Below are 23268 nucleotides of genomic sequence, written 5' to 3'. Positions count from 1 at the left end.
TACTGTAATTGTTCAATGTAGAAATATGTTTAGCAGGGTTGGAGGTGCTGCTCATCAAAATGAAGTTTCAAAGCAACGATTTAAAAAAAAAATGGCAAACTATCAAGAAATTGATGTTTAGTGGACGTGTGCACCAGAATGCTCTTACAATTGCATCACTTTTATTCTCATTGAGTTTGGTTCAACGCGGCCTCATCTTTTGTTGCGAAAAGCCGGTGCACCGGAAACTGCTTCTCTTGACAAGTAGCGGCGTCCGTCAAGTGTCAACACGGCTTGTGGACTAAACAAAACACCATGAACATAATGGATTGTGCTGATTGGACCACATTCCCTGTGGTTATCTGGAACAGAACACCTTATTTCTAGACTTTCTGGTGAGTTAGAATCCATCTTTCGGCTGTACCATTAGCCTGTTAGCATCATTTGCAGTCTAGCTAGTGGGGGATAACGCTATAGCTTTGCTTGTGATCCTAATAACAGAATTCAGATTCACCCATTTTCTCATAAAACTCCACGTATTTACTGTTTCGATGTGCCTTTAATCTTGAATATGGCCAGTACAATGATGTTTTGTGTTTGATCTCATGCTAAGCTTAATGACAACGGCAGCTCCTTTGACAGCTAAGACGCACTTAAAAAACAACGTAGAATATATCCTTACATATGCAAATAAATAACGTGGGCAGTGAACTTCATGTTGGCTTGATAATAAATACCAAGGAACATCGCCTTTATGTCGGTTGGTTCTCGTTCGTGCCATGCCTTCCACTAACATGTTTGTAAGTAAGATGATCTTCATATATATATATATATATATATATATATATACACACACACAGTGGGACAAATAAGTATTTAGTCAGATACCGATTGTGCAAGTTCTCCCACTTAAAATGATGACAGAGGTCTGTAATTTTCATCATAGGTACACTTCAACTGTGAGAGACAGAATGTGAAAACAAATCCAGGAATTCACATTGTAGGAATTTCAAAGAATTTATTTGTAAATTATTGTGGAAAATAAGTATTTGGTCAACCATTCAAAGCTCTCACTGATGGAAGGAGGTTTTGGCTCAAAATCTCACGATACATGGCCCCATTCATTCTTTCCTTAACATGGATCAATCGTCCTGTCCCCTTAGCAGAAAAACAGCCCCAAAGCATGATGTTTCCAACCCCATGCTTCACAGTAGGTCTGGTGTTCTTGGGATGCAACTCAGTTCTTCTTCCTCCAAACACGACGATTTGAGTTTATACCAAAATGGATACGTGGATGATACAACAGAGGATTGGGAGAATGTCATGTTGTCAGATGAAACCAAAATAGAACTTTTTGGTATAAACTCAACTCGTCGTGTTTGGAGGAAGAAGAATACTGAGTTGCATCCCAAGAACACCATTCCTACTGTGAAGCATGAGGGTGGAAACATCATGCTTTAGGGCTGTTTTTCTGCTAAGGGGACAGGACGATTGATCCGTGTATGGAAAGAATGAATGGGGCCATGTATCATGAGATTTTTAGCCAAAACCTCCTTCCATCAGTGAGAGCTTTGAATTGTTGACCAAATACTTATTTTCCACCATAAGTTACAAATAAATTCTTTAAAACTCCTACAATGTGAATTCCTGGATATTTATTTCACATTCTGTCTCTCACAGTGGAAGTGTACCTATGATGAAAATTACAGACCTCTGTCATCATTTTAAGTGGGACAACTTGCACAATCGGTGGCTGACTAAATACTTTTTTACCCCACTATATATATATATATATATATATATATATATATATATATATATATATATATATATATATATATATATATACATGTGTATATGTAAAATCCCACAACAGCTGTACAATTCATATTCTGAACTGCTCGCTAATGTTGCCATATCTTAAGTTATTGTGTAAAAATATGGGGGAAACAAAAAAAAATACATTACATTCACTTCTGTAACAAAAAAGATCAGAATAATTTGTAATGTTGGCTATAGAGTACAAGCAAAAACCGTGTGTTAAATCCAAAATATTGAAATTCAACAATTTGGTGTGATTGCAAACAGCTAAAATTCTGCTCAACTATGTAAACCAGGGGTCACCAACCTTTTTAAAACCAAGAGCTACTTCTTGGGTACTGATTAATGCGAAGAGCTACCAGTTTGATACACACTTAAATAAATTGTCAGAAATACCCAATTTACTCAATTTACCTTAAACCCTATGTTATTATTAATAATTAATTATATTTATCTTTGTGGAAACACTGATCATCTTAATGATTTCTCACAATAAATATATATTTTTGATGACATGTTTTAAATAGGTTAAAATCCAATCTGCACTTTGTTAGAACATATAACAAATTGGACAAAGCTATATTTCTAACAAAGACAAATCATTATTTTTCCTAGATTTTCCAGAGCAACATTTTTTAAACAAATTCAAAAGACTTTGAAATAAGATTGCAATGTGATTCTACAGATTTTCTAGATTTGCCAGAATAATTTTTTTGAAATTTAATCATAAGTTTGAAGAAATATTTCACAAATATTCTTCGTCGAAAAAACAGAAGCTAAAATAAAGAATGAAATTAAAATGTATTTATTATTATTTACAATAAAAAAAAAAAAAATTACTTGAACATTGTTTTAAATTGTCAGGAAAGAAGAGGAAGGAGTTTAAAAGGTAAAAAGGCATATGTGTTTAAAAATCCTAAAATCTTTTTTAAGGTTGTATTTTTTCTCTAAAATTGTCTTTCTGAAAGTTATAAGAAACAAAGTAAAAAAATAAATGAATTCATTCAAACAAGTTAAGACCAAGTCTTTAAAATATTTTCTTGGATTTTCAAACTCTATTTGAGTTTTGTCTCTCTTAGAATTAAAAATGTCGAGCAAAGCAAGACCAGCTTGCTAGTAAAAAAATAAAATTTAAGAAATAGAGGCAGCACACTGGTAAGTGCTGCTATTTGAGCTATTTTTAGAACAGGGCAGCGGGCGACTCATCTGGTCCTTACGGGCGTTAGCGACCCCGAAAGTAAACTATAACCTGCTACCCAAGGATGCACAACAATTTTTAATGAAAAAGGAGAAATATAATCTAAGAGAAAAATCAAACTTAAAACATTTGTATGCACGTACAGCACTTAAAGCCTTTACTATATCAGTATCCAGCCATCCATCCATTTTCTACCGCTTGTCCCCAGTATGCAGAATAAGCAAATAAGTCAAACAACGTACTAAAAGGATACATTTTAAGGAACTCTTCAAACTACTGGTGTTTACTAAGTAGAAAGAGGAATAACTATGACGGACATCATAAACTTATTTAAAATAAAAAAAATTTCAACTCATTAAGTGTATCATAACTGTCGTCACTTAACTATTTATAAAGATAACTGTTTTTAGAAATCACTGATGTAAATTGTGTACAAAATGAGAACAGGAAGTGAACATAAAGTATGTGTTAGTAATTACTATGACGTGAAAGTGAAGTAGAATTAAATAATCTTTGCTTCTTTCTACTCTTTTTCAAACATGTAAAGAAAAATAGAAACATGTAAAATATGTAATGTATCGTGTTGAAACTGCATGCATGTGTGAAATACACTTCGACCAACCAACAAATGAAGAAAACATATGTAGTGTCTTTGTCCTTATTTACTGTATTGCTTTGCTGTCAGAATGTGTTGGTGAAGGTTCTAGAAGAAGGAAGAATGCCAGTGGAGAGCAGTAGCAGCGGTGTGGTCCGACAGGCCAAGCAGAAGAGGAAATCTCACAGTCTGTCTATAAAGAGGACCAACAGCACCGAGCAGGACCGCTTGGGCCTGCATAGAGACATGCTGGACGGCCAGGTGAGAGCCTCTACTCTTACCTCTTCTACTTGTGCGCCCGCCCCCTCCGCACACACTTTTTTTCCACCTAAAAAGCTTTGAATATTAAAAAACATCCTCGATCTACAGATAAATAGGTTTCTGCTCATTTAACTATAAGAACATCTGACAGTGTAACACAATTTGGCCTCTGTGAGCTGACTATATAGCCTGCCTGTAAGCCTAAGCCAATTAAATGTCTATGCTCACTTGTGCAAGAACATGGGAGCTCAGCACTACACTTATCAGTCCCTCCAGTATTTCAGGGGTTTTTTGTGTTTGTTGTGGCCTAAAATGCCTGCATTTGCGGCATCATTTCAGAAAATTGCGGAAAATGTTGCAATGTTTTAAAGTTTATTTTTGTCAATAACATTGAATAAACTTGTAATTTTATTAATTATTCATCCATGTTTCAAGTGGTCCTTGTAACCTTAACCTAAAAAAGAGATTTTACAAAAAGTGGACAACAAATACTGTATTAATGTTTTACTTATTTTATACTGCACAGGTTTTAAAGTAAACACTAGATGGCGGTAAAAGCATGTATCCAGACCTCATTGTCAAATGACTGTATTGTTGCATCCATCCATTTTCTACCACTTGTCCCTTTTGGGATCGCGGGGGGTGCTGGAGCCTATGTCAGCTGTACTTGGGCGGAAGGCGGGGTACACCCTGGACAAGTTGCCACCTCATCACAGGGCCAACACAGATAGACAGACAACATTCACACTCACATTCACACACTAGGGCCAATTTAGTGTTGCCAATCAACCTATCCTCAGGTGCATGTTTTTGGAGGTGGGAGGAAGCCGTAGTACCCGGAGGGAACCAACACAGTCACGGGGAGAAAACGCAAACTCCATACAGAAAGATCCCGAGCCCGGGATTAAACCCAGGACTACACAGGACCTTCGTATTGTGAGGCACATGCACTAACCCCTGTTCCACCGTGCTGCCTGTATTGTTGCAAGGATTTAAAATAATAGTACCAGCATCAAATTCTCCCTTATTGTCTGCTGTCTGCTCTGTCGTCCATAAGTTTTTGAAATTCCCTATGTTTGTTTAACGCTAGAAAAGCGTGGAAATAAAAAAACATTTATTTATGTTCCAACGACGGTTGTATGGTATACCAGTACTGGTATAGTATTGCTGTACTAATGAATCAAAAACGGTATTATACTGTGTTTGAAAAGTACAGTTTCCCAGGCATGACGGCACATCGTGAGGTCATGACATTGCTGGTTTTGCGGGCAGAGGAGCATTTTCGGCAGCGCACAATCATGGAGTACTTACAAGCAGACACAGCGTCCTAAAAACTAAAAATAAACGTGAAGCTATAAGAATGAAACGCCCTCAGGAAAAAGTCCTTTAAAACATGGCGAGTTAGCTAGCGGCTAATGTCCATCCACAGTTGCCAGTGTTTCAGCTACTTCTAAGCAGAGGTGGGTAGAGTAGCCAGAAATTGTACTCAAGTAAGAGTACAGTTACTTTCGAGATTTATAACTCAAGTAAAAGTAAGGAGTAGTCACCCAAATATTTACTTGAGTAAAAGTAAAAAGTATGTTGTGAAAAAACAACTCAAGTACTGAGTAACTGATGAGTAACCTGATTACGGCAAACAATAATTCACAAAAACATAAAAATAGCAATGAGCAAATTCAGAGCCAGGAATATCTCTAAAGCAACTAAAACAATAATATATATTAAATAATGGTAGATTAAAATAAAATAAAATAAATGGCACATTGAGCCACAATAACCTAACAGCACCATAGCCTCAGTAGGCATTCATTGATTTGATTAATTGATTAAAACTTGTATTAGTAGATTGTACAGTACAGTACAGTACATATTCCGTACAATTGACCACTAAATGGTAACACCCCAATAAGTTTTTCAACGTTTATCAATTACTTAGTAAATGACCAAGTCGAGGTGATCTACCTCATATACATACACACACATAATTTATACAGACACATATCATACATACACAAACAAATCATATATATATATATATATATATATATATATATATATATATATATATATATATATACAGTATATCATTTATATTTATTTATTTTGCCGTTTTTGTTCACATGTTGAAGGTGTTTTAATGAATATAAAAGCATGTTTAACTTATAGATTCCTATCTTTCATGAAGACAAGAATATAAATTAGTGTATTACCTGATTCTGATGACTTGCAATGATTGGACTCAGACGTCCACGTTTTCAAATGGAGGAGAAAAAAGTTCCTCTTTTCTGTCTAATAACACATGAAAGTAGTTGGTTTTTGGCATCTTATCTGTCCAGCTTCCATATTCGTTTTTATACACTTTACAAGAAATACATTGGCGGCAAACTCGGTAGTTTGCTAGCTTGTTTGGCTGGCTTTCGGAGACTTTTATTTTGTTAGCGCAGGCGCGATGGAGCGGCGCTTTTATTGTGAAGACAGGAACTGTGCGATCAGTCTTTAGGCTTTTGACGCGAAGTACGGTTGAAATAAAAATGGCCTTTTTTCCTTTACACTTTTTATTGATTGATTGAAACTTTTATTATTAGATTGCACGGTACAGTACATATTCTGCACAATTGACCACTAAATGGTAACACCCCAATACGTTTTTCAACTTGTATAAATCGGGTCATGTGACCGCCTGGCTCTGTTTGATTGGTCCAACGTCACCAGTGACTGCATGTGATTGGTGAAACGCAGGCATGCGTAGATTCTACTTTGAAGCTCTGTCATTAACCAAAACAAACATTAATAGATCGATAAAAAAAAGTAGCGAGTAGCGAGCTGAATGTAGATAAATGGAACGGAGTAAAAGTAGCGTTTCTTCTCTATAAATATACTCAAGTAAAAGTAAAAGTATGGTGCATAAAAACTACTCGTAAAAGTACAATTTATCCCAAAACTTACTCAAATAAATGTAACGCAGTAAATGTAGTGCGTTACTACCCACCTCTGCTTCTAAGTTACTAATCCTCGCCTCCATGGCAGCAAATAAAGTAAGTTTCTTACAAGTATCATCCCTGCAGCAAAAGGAATAGGTAACAATCTAATCAAACGCCATGGGTGGATCTACAGCTGACATCCACTATTATGATACTAAGTACAGGAGCATATCTAGTCGATACTACTATGATTACATCAATATTCTATATCGTCACACAATCTTTTTTCCTTTTAAAAAAAATCATACTATGTTTATTAACTCAGGAAATACGTCTCTGGACACATGAGGACATTGAGTATGACCAATGTACAATTCTGTAACTTCTTTGTATTGGATCAATACCTAAATTTGTGGCATCATCCAAAACTAATGTAAAGTACCCAAACAACAGAAGAACAAGTGATTATTACATTTTAACAGAAGTGTAGATAGAACATGTTGAAACGGGAAAAAAACAGATATTAACAGTAAATGAACAAGTGGATTAATAATAATTGTTCACATCTTGCCTCATCATTTTTACAAAATAATAGAATGATAAATGACACAATATGTTACTGCATATGTCAGCAGACAAATTAGGGTCCTTTGTTTGCTTACTTACTACTAAAAGTGTCTGTTCACTATTTTATTTAAGGACAAAATTGTTATTCGACTAATAAGAAACATATGTTTAATGTACCGTAGAATTTTTTGTTAAAATATATCCATTTTTTTGTGGTCCCCCTTTTTTAGAAAAGAACCGAAAACTATAGAAAAGTATCGAAATACATGTTGGTACTGGTACCAGTACTAAAATATTGGTATCAGGACAACCCTAGTTCCAACACATTTTCCTCTGCATGTTGAGAACATTAGTGAACTGTTGAGAGATACCTATAGCGGTGATTTTTGTTGGTAAATGAGAGACGATAAGAGATTATCATCACACTTAAGCATCTCTAACATGTAAATGCTGCCTTTGCTAGGTCAGCATTGCAAATTAAAATATGTTCTTAATTTCCTTCACCAGATAAATGAATGTTGAGTAAATATATATTAATACATGTAAACCATGAAGTTTGGAGGCTGATGTGTTACTAAATGTTCATATTCTACATCACCCGAAAGGCTTGATGGAAACCAGAGATAGCGCTGAACTACGCAGGAGGATGACAATTGTGCCGTTTGATTAATAAAAAGTTCATAAATTGTTAGACATTTCTGTTCTTGCTTTGTCTACAAAAGAAACAAACACACGCTTTAATTAGATAGTTGACTGCCGCTCATAGACAAATTCAATTAACAAAAATGACGCTGATTGGCTAAAATGTGAAAAGAAGCTGCAGACATTGGACAGAGTTGCAAGGTTGCTCATGTTTTGCAGGGAATTTGCACGATCGCTACATCGCAAAATTCTGGAGGGACTGATTTATTCCACCATTACTGTCAAGTCATTATTTCACAATCACTATGAAGACAACCAAGTTGTTGTACTTTACAGTCATTATTCCCACAGCATCATTCAATAAAAATTTGGCAACAGATCAGTACCTGTGTCTACATGATCCGATGTCAGAATTGAACCTTGTCGGTTCCTCTTCTCCTGACCATTTGTTTTCTATCACTCTGGTCCCTTTTTGGATTCAGTCGTGTGATAATCTGGAATGTTTGGCCAGAATAGAGGTGAGTTTCAGGTGTTTGTGAGTGTTCCAAGTAGTTTTATATTACTAGCCATAGCTCCGGTGCTGTTGTGTATGTTTATTTAGAGACAAGCTCACATGTTTGGTCCTTTGTGTGTTTGTCTCCTATACCCTTTTTTAGGGATATGACAATATGAAAATGTCATCGCGGTTTTCATTATTTTTGTCGCGGCATTGTTGAATGTGCTTAAGAAGTTAGTACTCATACAAATACTGTAATCTTTTGACCAATTTAGTTTTTTCTTTTGAAATCATAATGAAAAGAAATAGACGCATAGTTAAGAAAATCCATTGTTTTGCATGTTTTGTGTTTTTTATGTTTCATCTGACAGTGTTTTAATTTTAGTATTTTCTTTTTTAATGGCTGAGCTTTGATTGTTTTAAATATTGGTTTGTACTGTAGCACTTTTAAGATTTATTCAAATCCCACATTATAACAAAGAAAAACTATTACTGTTATTATTTATTATTACATATTTTCAGCGGTCCTTGAACACACCATAAAAACATCTCCATCTTGTATTCCTCTTGTCTATGGAACGATCACTGATCTAAGAAAGCACGGCTTTTAGATTCAATGTGCAAAAACTACATACTGTATTTTAGTTGCTCAAACAGCATACGCTTAAATTTAAATTGGGGTATTTCCTTTTTTAATGGTGAAAGACGTTAATCTCTCTTATTTTCATGTTCGCATTTAAGCTATCGAGTTGACTGCAGTTACTCCATGAGTTTATCCAAGTGCAGTTTATCAGTCAATTCAAAACAGTAATACTAACCGTCAGGAGTTTTATCACGGTTATTATTAATGTAGTTTGTCGTTACACCCCTTCCTTTTTTACTGCAAAGCTTTCTTTTTTCAAAAGCAAGGTGTTAAATTCATAAGTTGACTTAGTCCAAAAGGCCTAGATCTGAAGTGAAACGTCTTCGAAGACTAACTCAACAGTCTAGTTCTGATAGATTGAATGCCCTGAGAATACAATGACCTCTATTAATGAGAACATCCATACACATTCAATAGATGACATCGCTTTTACTGAAATGCTCGCTGGCCAAAAAGCTCTCATCTTCTGAATGCTAACAGCACTCTTTACTGACCTCATACGTAAAAATATAAAGAAACACAGCAGCAATATGCAAACTAGTACCGTGTCTCTGACCCAATAGATCTGACCAACCAGCACCATACGGTTCACTTAAGTTGTAGATGTTCAATTTCACATGTCAAATGGTGCTGTCTGCAGTCAGTGAGCTCAAAATACCGTCATGTGACATTTAGGTGTTTGTCTCTTGTTCGCCCTGCAGGACTCCAAACTGCCTTTGTCTCTGAAGACCAACCTGATGGATCTGTTTAGCCAGATCGAAAGAGAGTTTGAGAGCCTTTACATCGAGAACATCGAGCGTAAGTCAGGACTGTGTAACACGAAATGATGATACAATGTCTTTCGAAGCTTCAATATGGGTTCTCATTAGTATTAATATCCCCTGCTAGCCTCCCAATGGACTGGTCTTTCACATTATGATATCGAGACCTGGGGTGGACCACTCCTTATACATCAGTCGGTGATGTCTCGGTGCCTCGACTTGTCTACATGCAACAGTATCCCCCTGCTTGCCCCACTATGAACTACACTCTCACACTATTAACCGTATCCACTCGGCATCTATTGCACCAGTCACCCGGGGGGCACATTCGCAGTCCCTTCCAAGGTTTCTCATTGTGCCCATTGGGTTGAGTTTTTTCTTGCCCTGATGTGGGATCTGAGCCGAGGATGTTGTGGTGGCTTGTGCAGCCCTTTGAGATGTTTGTGATTAAGGGCTATATATAAGTACACTTTTTGATTAATTGATTGATAGTATTAAAGAAGGGTTTGCATACATACAAATAAAAGGAGAGGGGGCTACTTTGATACATTTTGTACATCAAAAGGAAACGTCAAATAAATCCTTTGTAGGTCGATACAGTAAACCCTCGTTTATTGTGTCTGTGCAGATAATTACTCTTAAACTCGTTTTACCCAGTGTAGTAGCCCTGGCTGCATTGTACTTGTGGGTACCGGGAGGATCGTCAAAGCGGGATTTTTCTGGCCATCGTCGAGGCTTTCAACAACGGACATAACGTGGAAATTAGGGCTGTCAAAGTTAATGGGTTTAGAACAAGTTAGCAATAATTTCGTGCACTTTTTATGGAATGAAGCATATGGCTTTTTTTGAATGCATTCTAACTCTTAAGTCAGTTTACAATGGAGTCAATGGTAGCCATGACTTCATTGCGTCTATTGAAATGAAATCCAATAAATAACCATCCAAAAAGTGTCAACAATACCCATTTACATTTTGTGACTTGAATATTAACCGAGTATTAGCGATATTGTTATAAACGCTAACGTTAAGGACATACATGTAGACAGGCAATTTCCTTATGCAAAATTAGTCAACTTCGACAGCCAACTCAGACCCAGAGATGGCGAGAAAGACACACGAAAGACGCTGGTTTGCACCCACCTTTTTTTAAACTCTTTGCGAGGATTAACCCTTAACCTGGAAATGGAAGTACGGCTGTGGGAATGTTATTGATTGCCACAAAATAATATTAGAAAATAGGACAAATACTGCACTGTAATACATATAAGACTTAAATTAACTTGAATATGCTTAAATAAAGTTTCCAAAAAATCTGTGATGTAGGGAATTTGCAATATTTGAAGCGCAAAGTTGCGAGAGATGACAGGGTATGTAAAATCCGACTGTAATTTACAGGTTATATAAAATACGATTTACAGGTTATATAAGATACGATTTACAGGTTATATAAAATACGACTGTAATTTAAGACATGTATAAGTCTGAATATAAACCAAAATATTTAAGATCTGTTTAGAAAAAACAAACAACCGTGATAGAGTGAAGCTGCAAAATTTGAAATGCAATGTGAAAGTCAAACTATAAATTGTAGGCTATCTGAACTAAACATTTAAAATTTGTGTTGTAGTTGACATAGTAAATTAGTTTAATATCTCATATAGCTCATTAAAAATCATTTCAATGTAGGGGCCAATAAAAAAACTGCTCTGTGTTGAAAAAGACCCCTTCGGCTAAGTACCTGCTGTAGCCAATGGCAGCATGTTTTCCTACTAAACTGTCCTACACAACTGTTTGTTGTGTTTGATTGACAGTTCGCAGAGAGATCGAGACGCTGAACGATCGCTTGACTGCAGACGGTCAGACTCTAGAAGGCGCAGACTTGGCCAAAGGAGCCCTGAAAACAAAAAGTCAGTTACAGCCCAGCTTAAGAATGCACATCCATGTGACGATGAATGAAAATGTGTATTTACGGCCCCGCTGTGTCCACAGCAAGTCACAGCACCAGTCAGCTGTCGCAGAAACTCAAGACCACCTACAAGGCCTCCACCAGCAAGGTACACTTATTTACTTAAGTCTCACTAACCTTGTTGTACAATTTGACAAAATGTTAGGAACACCTTCTATAATGTGGAAGGTAAAAAAAAAGTTTGGGTAAGTGTGTTGGAGTGACGGCACTACCCATTGTGGACATTCACGAGAACAATCCTTTGTCGCTTCTCTGCTCGTAGCCGCGTTCAAACTCTTGCCACGCCCCTATAAGCGGCGCCCGCAACTTCAGCGTAAGCGGCTGGGAGTTGTGGGGCGGAGACTCATGGGTAACTTGTTGATTTCTCATCCCTCCTTCCCCTGCCCTCCACCTCCCTGTGTGCCACTATGCATGAACAGCCCAGCCGGGGGGTGGACACGCCCTCCTCCGGAGGCTTGGTCATTCAAATGTAGGAGACTCTGTTGTGTGTGTTGTGATCGACCAACTGACTCATCTCCTTTGCACTAATCAAATCCTAATGTTGCTTGTCCTCATACTGGCATACTGCCCTACACCAGCTAATGTATACCGAACAAAAAAGAAGGCAATACTTTTGTTTTTGCTCCCATTTTTCATGAGTTGAACTCAAAAATCTAAAACTTTTATTATATACACAAGACCTATTCCTCTCAAATATTGTTCACAATTCTGTCTAAATCTGTGTTAGTGAGCACTTCTTTTTAGCCAAGATAATCCATCCCACCTCACAGGTGTGGCATATCAAGATGCTGATTAAACAGCATGATTATTACACAGGTGTGGCTTAGGTTGCCCACAATAACAGGCCACTCTGAGATGTGCAGTTTTGCTGTATTGGGGGACTGGGGGTGGGGGGGTTAGAAAAGCAGTCAGCATCTGGTGTGACCACCATTTTCTTCACGCAATACAACACATCTCCCTTCGCATAGAGTTGATCAAGTTGTTAATTGTGGCTTGCGGAATGTTGGTCCACTCCTCTTCAATGGCTGTGCCAAGTTGCTGAATATTGGCAGGAACTGGATCCACATGCTCAATGGGTGACATGTCGGTGAACATGCTGGCCATACAAGACCCACCATATTTTCAGCTTCCAGGAATTGTGTACAGATCCTTGCAATATGGGGCCGTGCATTGTCAGGCTGTAACATGAGATGATGGTCTTGGGTGAATGGCACAAAAATGGGCCTCAGGATCTTGTCACGGTATCTGTGCATTTGAAAGGCCATCAATTCAATTAACTTGCGTTTGTTGTCCATAACATGCGCCTGCCCATAACATAACCACACCCCCACCATTGGCCACTCGATTCAGAATCTTGACATCGGCAAACCGCTCTCCCACACGACGCCACACGCTGTCTGGCACCTGCACTGAATAGTGAAAACCGGGGTCCATCCGTGAAGGGAACACTTCTCCAACATGCCAGATTCCATCGAATGTGAGCATTTGCCCACTCAAGTCGGTTATGACGAGGATCCCGATGATGACGATGAGCATGCAGATAAGCTTCCCTGAAACGGTTTCTCACAGTTTGTGCAGATATTCTCTGGTTATGCAAACCAATTGTTGCAGCAGCTGTCTGGGTGGCTTGTCTCAGACGATCATGGAGGTGCACCTGCTGGACGTGGAGGTCCTGGGCTGTTGTGGTTACACGTGGTCAGCGTTTGGTTTGTGCAGATATTCTCTGGTTATGCAAACCAATTGTTGCAGCAGCTGCCTGGGTGGCTTGTCTCTGACAATCATGGAGGTGCACCTGCTGGATGTGGAGGCCCTGGGCTGTTGTGGTTACAACGTGGTCAGCGTTTGTGAGGCTGGTTGATTGTACTGCCAGATTCTCTGAATTGCTTTTGGAGACAACTTTGGGTAGATAAATGAACATTCAATTTACGGACAACAGCTTTAGTGGCCATTCATGCAGTCAGCATGCCAACTGCACACTCCTTCAAAATGTGCGACATTTGTGGCATCAGAGTGGCCTTTTATCGTGGGCAGCCTAAGGCACACCTGTGCAATAATCATGCTGTTTAATCAGCATCCTAATATGCCACACCTGTGAGGGGGGATGGATTATCTTAGCAAAGAAGAAATGCTCACTAACACGAATTTAGACAGATTTGTGAACAATATTTGAGAGGAATAGGTATTTTGTGTTCATAGTAAACATTTTAAAATCTTTGATTTCAAGTCATAAAAAGTGGGAGCAAAAACAAAAGTGTTGCTTTTATATTTTTGTTTAGTGTACATGCTTCTGGTACATTTTAGGTAGCTGCTTTAAATTCACAGCGATCGAGTGTGCCGCCTGCATCAGTGATACACAACATCTTGCCTGCCTAGCACCAGAAAGGGGTAGAGGGAGGTGTATATTGTTGCGTCCCGGAGGAGTTAGTGCTGCAAGGGATCCTGGGTATTTGTTCCGTTGTGTTTATGTTGTGTTACGTTGCGGATGTTCTCCCGAAATGTGTTTTTCATTCTTGTTTGGTGTGGGTTCACGGTGTGGCGCATATTTGTTTATACGCCCACCCTCGGTGTGACCTGTATGGCTATTGACCAAGTATGCTTTGCATTCACTTGTGTGTGTGAAAAGCCGTAGATATTATGTGATTGGGCCGGCACGCAAAGGCAGTGCCTTTAAGGTTAATTGGCGCTCTGTTATTCTCCCTACGTCCGTACACAGCGGCGTTTTAAAAAGTCATACATTTTCCCTTTTTTAAAAACCGATACCGATAATTTTGAAACAGATACCGATAATTTCCGATATTACATTTTAAAGCATTTATTGGCCGATAATATCGGCAGGCCGATTTCGGACATCTCTAATCATGACATTACAGCAAATTGAATAAAATAAAAATACTGTTGTGTAGCGGAACTTGGATCAATGTAAACACATTGGCAGATCATTGTACTGGCATTTACCTCCTAAAGGCCAGCATCCACTACAGTAGACACTTGTGTTTTGCATAACAGGACCATCTGAAATGTGTACCTCTGACAAAAAAATAGACCAAAAACTAATGTCCACTACATAGAAGTATGGTTATCCAAAGAAGAAAAATAGTGAATGGAGATTTCTCCAACTTATTAGAAATGTGGCCCCTTAGAACAATTGAGTTGAAGAGCCCTGGTGTACAGTATGTTCACATGATTGGCAGACCCAGAAAAGCGAGGCAGTGAGGATGTGATGATGACCAATGGTGATTGTCATGCGTCCATATTGGTTGTTTGGCGCGGCCTTGTGCGGCGGCACACTGCAGCGTCACACTGCTCGCTCTCTTTACCATCAGCAGCTTCTTTGTTAGGCGTAACATCAAATGCTAATGCACATCAGCTTTTTCACTTCCATGGTGCTGTTTGTCGAAGTGACACGTCATCCTTATCATCAAGCTAACATTCCACAGATTTCCTCACAGTGTGTGCCTGTGCATATTTTTGTGTGCGTGTGTGTTACTTGGCATTCTTTTTAACAATTGAACACTTTCTTCCAGCTGGAACTTATTTAGCGGCCTGTGTCCAAAGCGAGCCAAGGGTCCCGTTTGTATCGTCCCCATCTTTAAAGTAAACAGCTCAAGTATTCGTCATTAAAAAGCGTACTACCAAGATGTTGAAATAACTGACAGTTGTTACCATATTGGACTTGTCTTTTCTGTTGCTCTTGTGTCCTCACAGTACTGCTCTTTATTACCTGCAATAACGCTGCCGTTGCTTCTTAGCCTTGGTGCACTACAAAAACCCTGCTCAGCAGCTCCTCACTGACCCTCATCCACTTCCTACGTGCAGGGTTCCTACACACGTCTATGAAATGCTAATCAGGAAAATTATAGTGCATGTATTAAAGGGAGTATTTTTAAAGAATTTACAAAACTAACTGAGAAGCAATGTCCAATCATGGCAAATGTGGCGACTTGACGTCTCCTGAGCCGATGATTTTTAGGTGTAGGAACCCTGCAGTCCGCTCGGTGTGTGCTAATTGTTAATGTACACACTCTGCCTTTCAGATTGTGTCCAGTTTCAAAGCCACCACGTCCAGAGCTGTGTGTCACCTGCTCAGAGAGTATGTGGGCCACAGGGACGGTATCTGGGACCTCAGCGTGACCCGGACCCAGCCCACGGTGCTTGGTACTGCATCTGCAGGTACACACTTTGCTATTCTCTTACTTTTGACTTTGACTTGTTAGCAGTGTGTCTTGCTCCGCCCCTTTAGCCACCCTACCACTGTGCTTGCTACGCCGGCAGCAGGGTGCCAACAGTTGCGCTTGGTGCAAACGGGGCGTTCTGTAGTGTTCTTGATTGTCCCTAAGTCCTACTGTTGCGTGTGTCCATCAGACCACACGGCCATGTTGTGGAGCATCGAGACGGGGAAATGTCTCCTCAAATATCTGGGCCATCAAGGATCAGGTAGAGATGTCTTTGTAAGAAATCTTATTGTCAATGTGTAGTTTTCCTTTTTGGCTAATATATATTCCATGTATTCAGTCAACTCCATCAAGTTCCACCCCACTGAACAGATGGCACTAACAGGTAATCCTCATCACTAAATCTTACATCATGTCCAGAGTTTTTTTAGTATTATTTTATTGTGTATAAACGCTCTTCAGCATCTGGGGACCAGACAGCTCACATCTGGAGGTTCCTGGTGCAGCTGCCCACGCCGCAGCCCGTTGCAGACGTCAGCGTAAGCCTCACCGACATGTCGCCTTTTGTTTCGCCGTGCAATAACAAAACCTACTGCAGCAACCCCCCGGCGACGACGACGTTGAGGTTTCCGACAAAGATGAGGCCGACGTGGAAGCGGACGGTCCCACCGACTGCCCGTCCGTGCGCATGGCGTCCGTCACGCTGCGCAGTCACCAAGGCGTGGTCATTGCTGCTGATTGGCTGGTGGGGGGCAAGCAGGCGGTGACGGCCTCCTGGGACCGAGCCGCCAACCTTTACGACGTGGAGACGTCGGAGCTGGTCCACTCGCTCATGGGTACCATGTTGTTGAAGTACATGGTGCTGACGAGTGTTTGGAATGTGATGATGACTATGTTTGTGTATCCAGGTCACGACCAGGAGCTGACGCACTGCTGCACCCATCCCACCCAGCGCCTGGTGGTCACCTCGTCCAGAGACACTACTTTTCGACTGTGGGACTTCAGAGACCCGTCCATCCACTCCGTCAATGTCTTCCAGGGACACACTGAGTTAGTTACACACACAACTACGTTTTTGTAGCTACTGTTAGTTTGCAATGCATATGTGTTTGCATCCACGTGCAATAAGAATGTTCCTGTTTACTTGTTGATGAGAATATTCCCAATATTTTTGCTAATGACGACACCATGCTTTTTTCCCGAAAATATCCTTGCAAACATTAAATTACTACTTCCATTTTTGTGCCATAAAAATAATGTGATAGTGCTGTATAGATTTTTAAGTCATTCTAAAATACATTTTCTGACCAGTGCTGTCACCTATTGCCCCCATCTTGTCCAAATCTTACAAAACTTGTCCCAAACATTTGTTCTGTCAAAAACAACATTTATGGTATTGACCGGGATAAGCAGTAGAAAATGGATGGATGGATATGATGAGGTGACGACTTGTCCAGCAGCTGGGATAGGCTCCAGCTCCCCTGTAACCTTAAGATGTTCAAGTGGTAGAAAATTAATGGATGTGTGGATAAATCAGTATTAGTCCACACATTACTATGACTGAATAATGACAAAATATTAATAACACAAAAACCTTAATAGCACAAACGTCTGTTAGCATGCGCAATAACCATTTCATATTCCTCCATATATGACTACAATATGTGGCCTAATATTGGACTTAAAACAGTCATATTAATAACCACAAATTCACCTATATTCTTCACAAGTAGTATTGTGGTGTGTGAGGGCGTAAAAAATAGAATAGTAGACTTTTTAATAGTGATGTCAAACTATAATTTTATCAGATTAATCACACCGTTGCATTTTGATTTTGCTGTAAATTACTTGTGTGCATAATTTAAAGTATCTTTAAGAAAGACACTAATATTTTGACAAAAGTGCAATTTTATTGTCAGAATGTCATACAGGAAAAAATTGTTAATGTTTTACTTGAATGCAGATCATTTATTTGTTCAAAATGTGCTGACATTTTTATTAAAAGTAAAGTCTGGGTGTACGTTTAAGTGAAATTTGCCAGCAAGCACAGCAGTCGAAGTCACGTATGCAGTGATCTAATCACTGATTGTATAGCAACCTGCTCTGTGTGTGGGATCAAATTAAATCAATCTGTGTACATACAGTATTGATGTGATAATGTTTTGTGATTAATCGCATGTGTTCACTTTGACAGCCCTACTTTATATCCGCATGGCGTGTTTACTGTCTAATTGAGCCTTAACCATCTCGGGACATTCAATTTGAAAAATCATCAAGCCAAATAAAGGGCGCAAAACATTTTAGAGTCATTATGTTTAATTTTTGCTCAATTTTCTCAAAAAACTATAAATAACAAAAAATCAAACATGCAATATTTTTTGTTTTTTTATCCTTTTAAATAAAGCCTTTTGAACAGATAATGTTACAGGTTTCAATTAGTAAAGTAACTTCTTTTAATGCAAATGTATACTAAATTGACAACGGACATCTGTCGTGCGATTATAAGCGATGCGTTCTGGAAGACGCAGGAGGTTGTTGTGATTTTAGGGATGCAGATGAATGAGATAGCAGCGTAAAGTAAAAAGGAGTAAAGAAGCAAAATCAAAAAGCTAGATCAGAAGGGAAGTGCTCTTAACGGCCAGACGATAACAGACAAAACGAAATGCTGGAACACAGCAAAAACACTTACTATGAAACGTGTAGTAAGTACCAAGCACAGTAGGAGCATACTATGGCAAAGCATGGAAAAGATCGTCTGTACTCACCAGGTAACAGCAGCATCAACAAACTAAGTCCCGATAAAGAATGGTGGCTCACACTCAAGTTAAATAGAACTCATTGCAAACCTAAAACATCCATCCAGGTGAAGGGAAATGCTCTGTGACAAAAGTGAAACATCCACGAGAAAACATTAAAAAGAACGGAAGAGCCACCAAAATAAAAGCACAGGACACGAACTAACACAAGACACCGGAGAACACCAACAAAAAGGGTATGGCCTGGTGTAACCAACCGTGACAACATTATTAGTCAAAAGGCCTTCAAATGTTTAAACAAATACATGTTTTTTTATTTCTGTTTAGGGCTGAATTTGATTTGAGCAAAGAAAGTAAAATATGTATTTATGCCTTTTGAAAAATGAAAGACTTAAATTTGCTCTTTAGCTTTGGGGTATTGTAAATGTTGGCCAGTGTATTGAATACCATTGAAAGATTTGGACATTAGAATTGTTGTATTAAACATGGACAAAAACATTTTAATGGATAAACACAACAAAAATGGTGGCCAACAAATATATAGCACTTTTCATACACAAGGTAGACTCAAAGTGCTTCACAGACAACAAAGTGAAATGAAAGAAAATAACAGCAAAATTCAAATGCACGGCCACTCTCCCAAATTCAAAATTCAAATGCACGGCCACTCTCCCCGGCGTGGCGAAGTTGGGAGAGTGGCCGTGCCAGCAACCTGAGGGTTCCTGGTTCAATCCCCACCTTCTACCAACCTCGTCACGATCTGTTGTGTCCTTGAGCAAGACACTTCACTCATGCTCCTGATGGTTCGTGGTTAGGGCCTTGCATGGCAGCTCCCGCCATCAGTGTGTGAATGTGTGTGTGTATGGGTGAATGTGGAAATAGTGTCAAAGCGCTTTGAGTACCTTGAAGGTAGAAAAGCGCTATACAAGTATAACCCATTTACAATAAAAATAAAAACAGTGCGGACGTTAAAAGTTAAAAGATGAAAAGATTTAGCTGAAAGCTAAGGTGAACACAAAAGTTTTCAGTATAGTTTTAAAAGTAGTCAGAGTTGGGGAAAGTCTGACATCTTCAGGAAGTTTACTCCAGCTATTTGTTGCGTACAAACCTTTACCAAAAGGACATAAAAGTCAACCTTTGTCCCCTGAGCGTTAAATGCTTGTAAAACGGGTACATACAAAAAAAACAACTAAATAAACTAATTGTTCTACTTAACAGAAAATGAAATGATTAGAAAGCAAACCCTTGTTAAATGGTTAACGGTTTCACTGATGACATCATCCACCACCATTCGTTAAAACCAGGAAATATCTGGCGGCTCCTTCCCAAAATTTTTTGAAGGTGAGCTGCTCAATCAGATGCAAGTATCTTGCGACAAATGATGAACTTATTCACACATCTAACTTACTACATACAACAAACTAGAGTTGTGTGTAGGATTACATGACATAAGTAAAATATGTCAAATATGAATCTAAAGTGCCAACTCATCAAGTCTCAAAAGTTTTCACAATATTTAAAGTTAAAGTACCGATTATCGTCGCACACACACACGAGGTGTGGTGAAATTATTCTCTGCATTTGACCCATCACTCTTGATCACCCCCTGGGAGGTGAGGGGAGCAGTGAGCAGCAGCGGTGGCCGCGCCCGGTAATCATTTTTGGTGTTTTAACCCCCAATTCCAACCCTTGATGCTGAGTGTCAAACAGGGAGGTAATGGGTCCCATTTTTCTAGTCTTTGGTATGACTCGGCCGGGCTTTGAACTCAAAATTTACGATATTATGTAGAGGAATAGGGATTCCAGTGGAAGAGGGGTTAGTGCGTCTGCCTCACAACACGAAGGTCCTGGGTTCAATCCCGGGCTCGGGATCTTTCCGTGTGGAGTTTGCATGTTCTCCCCGTGAATGCGTGGGTTCCCTCCGGGTACTCCGGCTTCCTCCCAACTCCAAAGACATGCACCTGGGGATAGGTTGATTGGCAACACTAAATTGGCCCTAGTGTGTGAATGTGAGTGTGAATGTTGTCCGTCTATCTGCTTGGCCCTGCGATGAGGTGGCGACTTGTCCAGGGTGTACCCCGCTGTCCGCCCGATTGTAGCTGAGATAGGCTCCAGCGCCCCCCGCTACCCGAAAGGGAATAAGCGGTAGAAAATGGATGGATGGATGTAGAGGAATATTGTGTTGATGTTTTGTTCATAGAAGATAGTTTACAGTCCTAAGCGGTCGATGTGTGTGGATTTAGAAACTTTAACCATATAATCTTGTCTACGGCAGCACGGTGACGTCTGCCGTTTTCACTGTGGGTGACAACGTGGTGTCGGGGAGTGACGACCGTACGGTCAAAGTGTGGGATCTGAAGAACATGAGGTCGCCCATAGCAACCATCCGCACAGACTCTGCTGTCAACAGGTCTGAGAAAATGACTCACACTTATTAATGAATATTTAGATTTATTTTGACTGTGTATGTGTGTATGGAACGCTCTTCTGATGGATGTTACGTACAATAATAATGAGCAAAGATGTAATGCTCCTTGTATGATGTTTGTATTGTAGGCATCACTTAAAGCATTCTCTCTGCAGGATCAGCGTGTCGGTGAGTCAGAAGATCATCGCTCTCCCTCACGACAATCGGCAGGTCCGACTGTTCGACATGTCAGGAGTGCGACTGGCCCGTCTGCCCAGAAGCAACAGACAGGTGCCAGTGTGACCAGTATGCTCGTACCAGCTGGAAATTGCCACGTCTCTGACACTGAGCTTCTTGCATGTGTTGCATGTTTCAGGGTCACCGCCGCATGGTGTGCTGCTCAGCGTGGTGTGAAGACAACACTTCATGCAACCTGTTCACGTGCGGCTTCGACCGCCAGGCCATTGGCTGGAACATTAACATCCCCGCCCTCCTGCAGGAGAAATGACCCCGCCCCCTCCTCGTTCTAACATGTAAGTCCGGGAAAGGTTGTCACGTGCCATCAGTGTTTGTTCACGCAACAACTTCACGCGTCTTTTTGACAAAGCGATCGCTTACTGCTGCAACTGTGCACTGAGCACATCTTCTTGCCGTGTGTGTGCTTGTGTGCGTGTGCGCGTGTGTGTGTGTGTGTGTGTATGTGTGCGAGTGTAAACACACTTTCATTACCGTGTGTGTTTAGTGTGAAAGCGACTCCTGCACATCTGATAAAAAAATCTGTGCCACTGATGGGTAAAAAAAGCACAACACAGAAGCTTATTGTGACCTTAATGCTAACATCATGTTAAAATAACCGTAGTAGGAAATAAGAACGTGTGAAAAATATACTCGGTTGTCGCTTTGTTAGTAGGTACACAGTCTTTTTTCTTATTGCCTCTCATTGTACAGATTGTGTACCTAATCAAGTGTCCGCTGAGTGTTTGTGTTACACAGTTATGTAATGTCTGTTAGCATTCTAGGCCCTTGCAATACCACTTTGTATTCCAGGAGGCAATAGTGAGTCACTGGCATCAAGGAGGCTCAGACATGTCATCAACATGCTACTTGCATTGTTGCCTTGTCAGTGTTAGTGAGAACCTAGACATACATATGTAGACACCGCGTCGAGTGCAGCGCTTAATCACACGTAGACATCGCCATATTGGATGTGAGAATATGCCTCATTTATGTGCTGCTTGGAATTGTACCAACCACATCTCATGGATCAGCTTTCACAGGTTGGACCGAAAAAACAATTTTGATTAAAACATTGTAAATGGTTTGTACTTGTATAGCGCTTTTCTACCTTTTTTTAAGGAACTCAAAGCGCTTTGATACTATTTTCCATTAGCACACTGACGGCGGGAGCTGCCATGCAAGGCGCTTACCAGGACCCATAGGGAGCAAGGGTGAAGTGTCTTGCTCAAGGACACAACGGACGTGACTAGGATGGTAGAAGCTGGGGATTGAACCAGTAACCCTCAGATTGCTGGCACAGCCACTCTCCCAACTTCGCCACGTTGTCCCCTGTGCAAATTGAATCTGATGACTTTAATACTACGAAGTCCCGCGCATAAAACTGTGGATTCTTGTGGTGAAACTAGGAAAGGCCCTTTATCTAGTTCAGTCCATTTTCTGCATTATTTTTAGGGGGTAGATATGCTACATCCAATATGGCGGACACCTGGATTTATTGCAGCCTGTCTATGATCCACGCATATATGCGTATAATCTGCGTTTATACATTCCTCATCTACACACGTATAAATATATATGTATATATATATATATATATATACATATATATATATATATATATATGTATACATATATACATACATATATATATATATATATATATATATGTATATATATATAATATGATATGATTGATGTATATGTTCTACACATATATGTCTAACGTCTACATAATATATGTCTGATCTACTATGTATTGGTATGATCTATGCATATATGTCTATGATCCATGCATATACAGCTATGTTCTATGTATGTATGTATGTATGTATGTCTATGATCTCCA

At 39.6% G+C, this 23268-nt stretch overlaps 1 protein-coding gene across 4 annotated transcripts; it reads left to right on the top strand.

Annotated features, from left to right (window-relative positions):
* Nucleotides 1–70: 70 nt before the first annotated feature.
* LOC133568667 (WD repeat-containing protein 37) lies at nucleotides 71–22506 on the top strand. Of its 4 annotated transcripts, XM_061920740.1 has the most exons (16): nucleotides 71–374; nucleotides 3684–3854; nucleotides 8467–8502; nucleotides 9825–9921; nucleotides 11696–11791; nucleotides 11874–11938; nucleotides 12113–12199; nucleotides 15885–16020; nucleotides 16213–16284; nucleotides 16363–16407; nucleotides 16485–16561; nucleotides 16621–16858; nucleotides 16931–17072; nucleotides 21054–21188; nucleotides 21362–21476; nucleotides 21562–22506. In XM_061920740.1, the coding sequence occupies exons 2-16, from the start codon at nucleotides 3717–3719 to the stop codon at nucleotides 21691–21693; spliced, it is 1611 nt and encodes a 536-aa protein (XP_061776724.1). In that variant the 5' UTR covers nucleotides 71–374; nucleotides 3684–3716; the 3' UTR covers nucleotides 21694–22506. The 4 variants fall into 4 exon arrangements, with proteins under 4 accessions (XP_061776724.1, XP_061776725.1, XP_061776726.1 ...); XM_061920741.1 differs by lacking the exon at nucleotides 8467–8502; XM_061920742.1 differs by lacking the exon at nucleotides 12113–12199.
* Nucleotides 22507–23268: the final 762 nt, after the last annotated feature.

This window comes from Nerophis ophidion, linkage group LG14, assembly GCF_033978795.1.
Source record: "Nerophis ophidion isolate RoL-2023_Sa linkage group LG14, RoL_Noph_v1.0, whole genome shotgun sequence".
Taxonomy (NCBI): Eukaryota; Metazoa; Chordata; class Actinopteri; order Syngnathiformes; family Syngnathidae; genus Nerophis; species Nerophis ophidion.
Note: the sequence above shows the minus strand (reverse complement) of the source record. Positions and strands in the feature narration are given on the sequence as shown.

Bases quoted from the DNA above. Each gene is read 5' to 3' on its own strand.
- LOC133568667 (XM_061920740.1), top strand. From the start codon at position 3,717: ATGCCAGTGGAGAGCAGTAGCAGCGGTGTGGTCCGACAGGCCAAGCAG. The intron at 11,792-11,873 runs GTCAGTTACAGC...CTGTGTCCACAG, and splicing joins AGGAGCCCTGAAAACAAAAA to CAAGTCACAGCACCAGTCAG. The intron at 16,562-16,620 runs GTAAGCCTCACC...AACCTACTGCAG, and splicing joins AGCCCGTTGCAGACGTCAGC to CAACCCCCCGGCGACGACGA.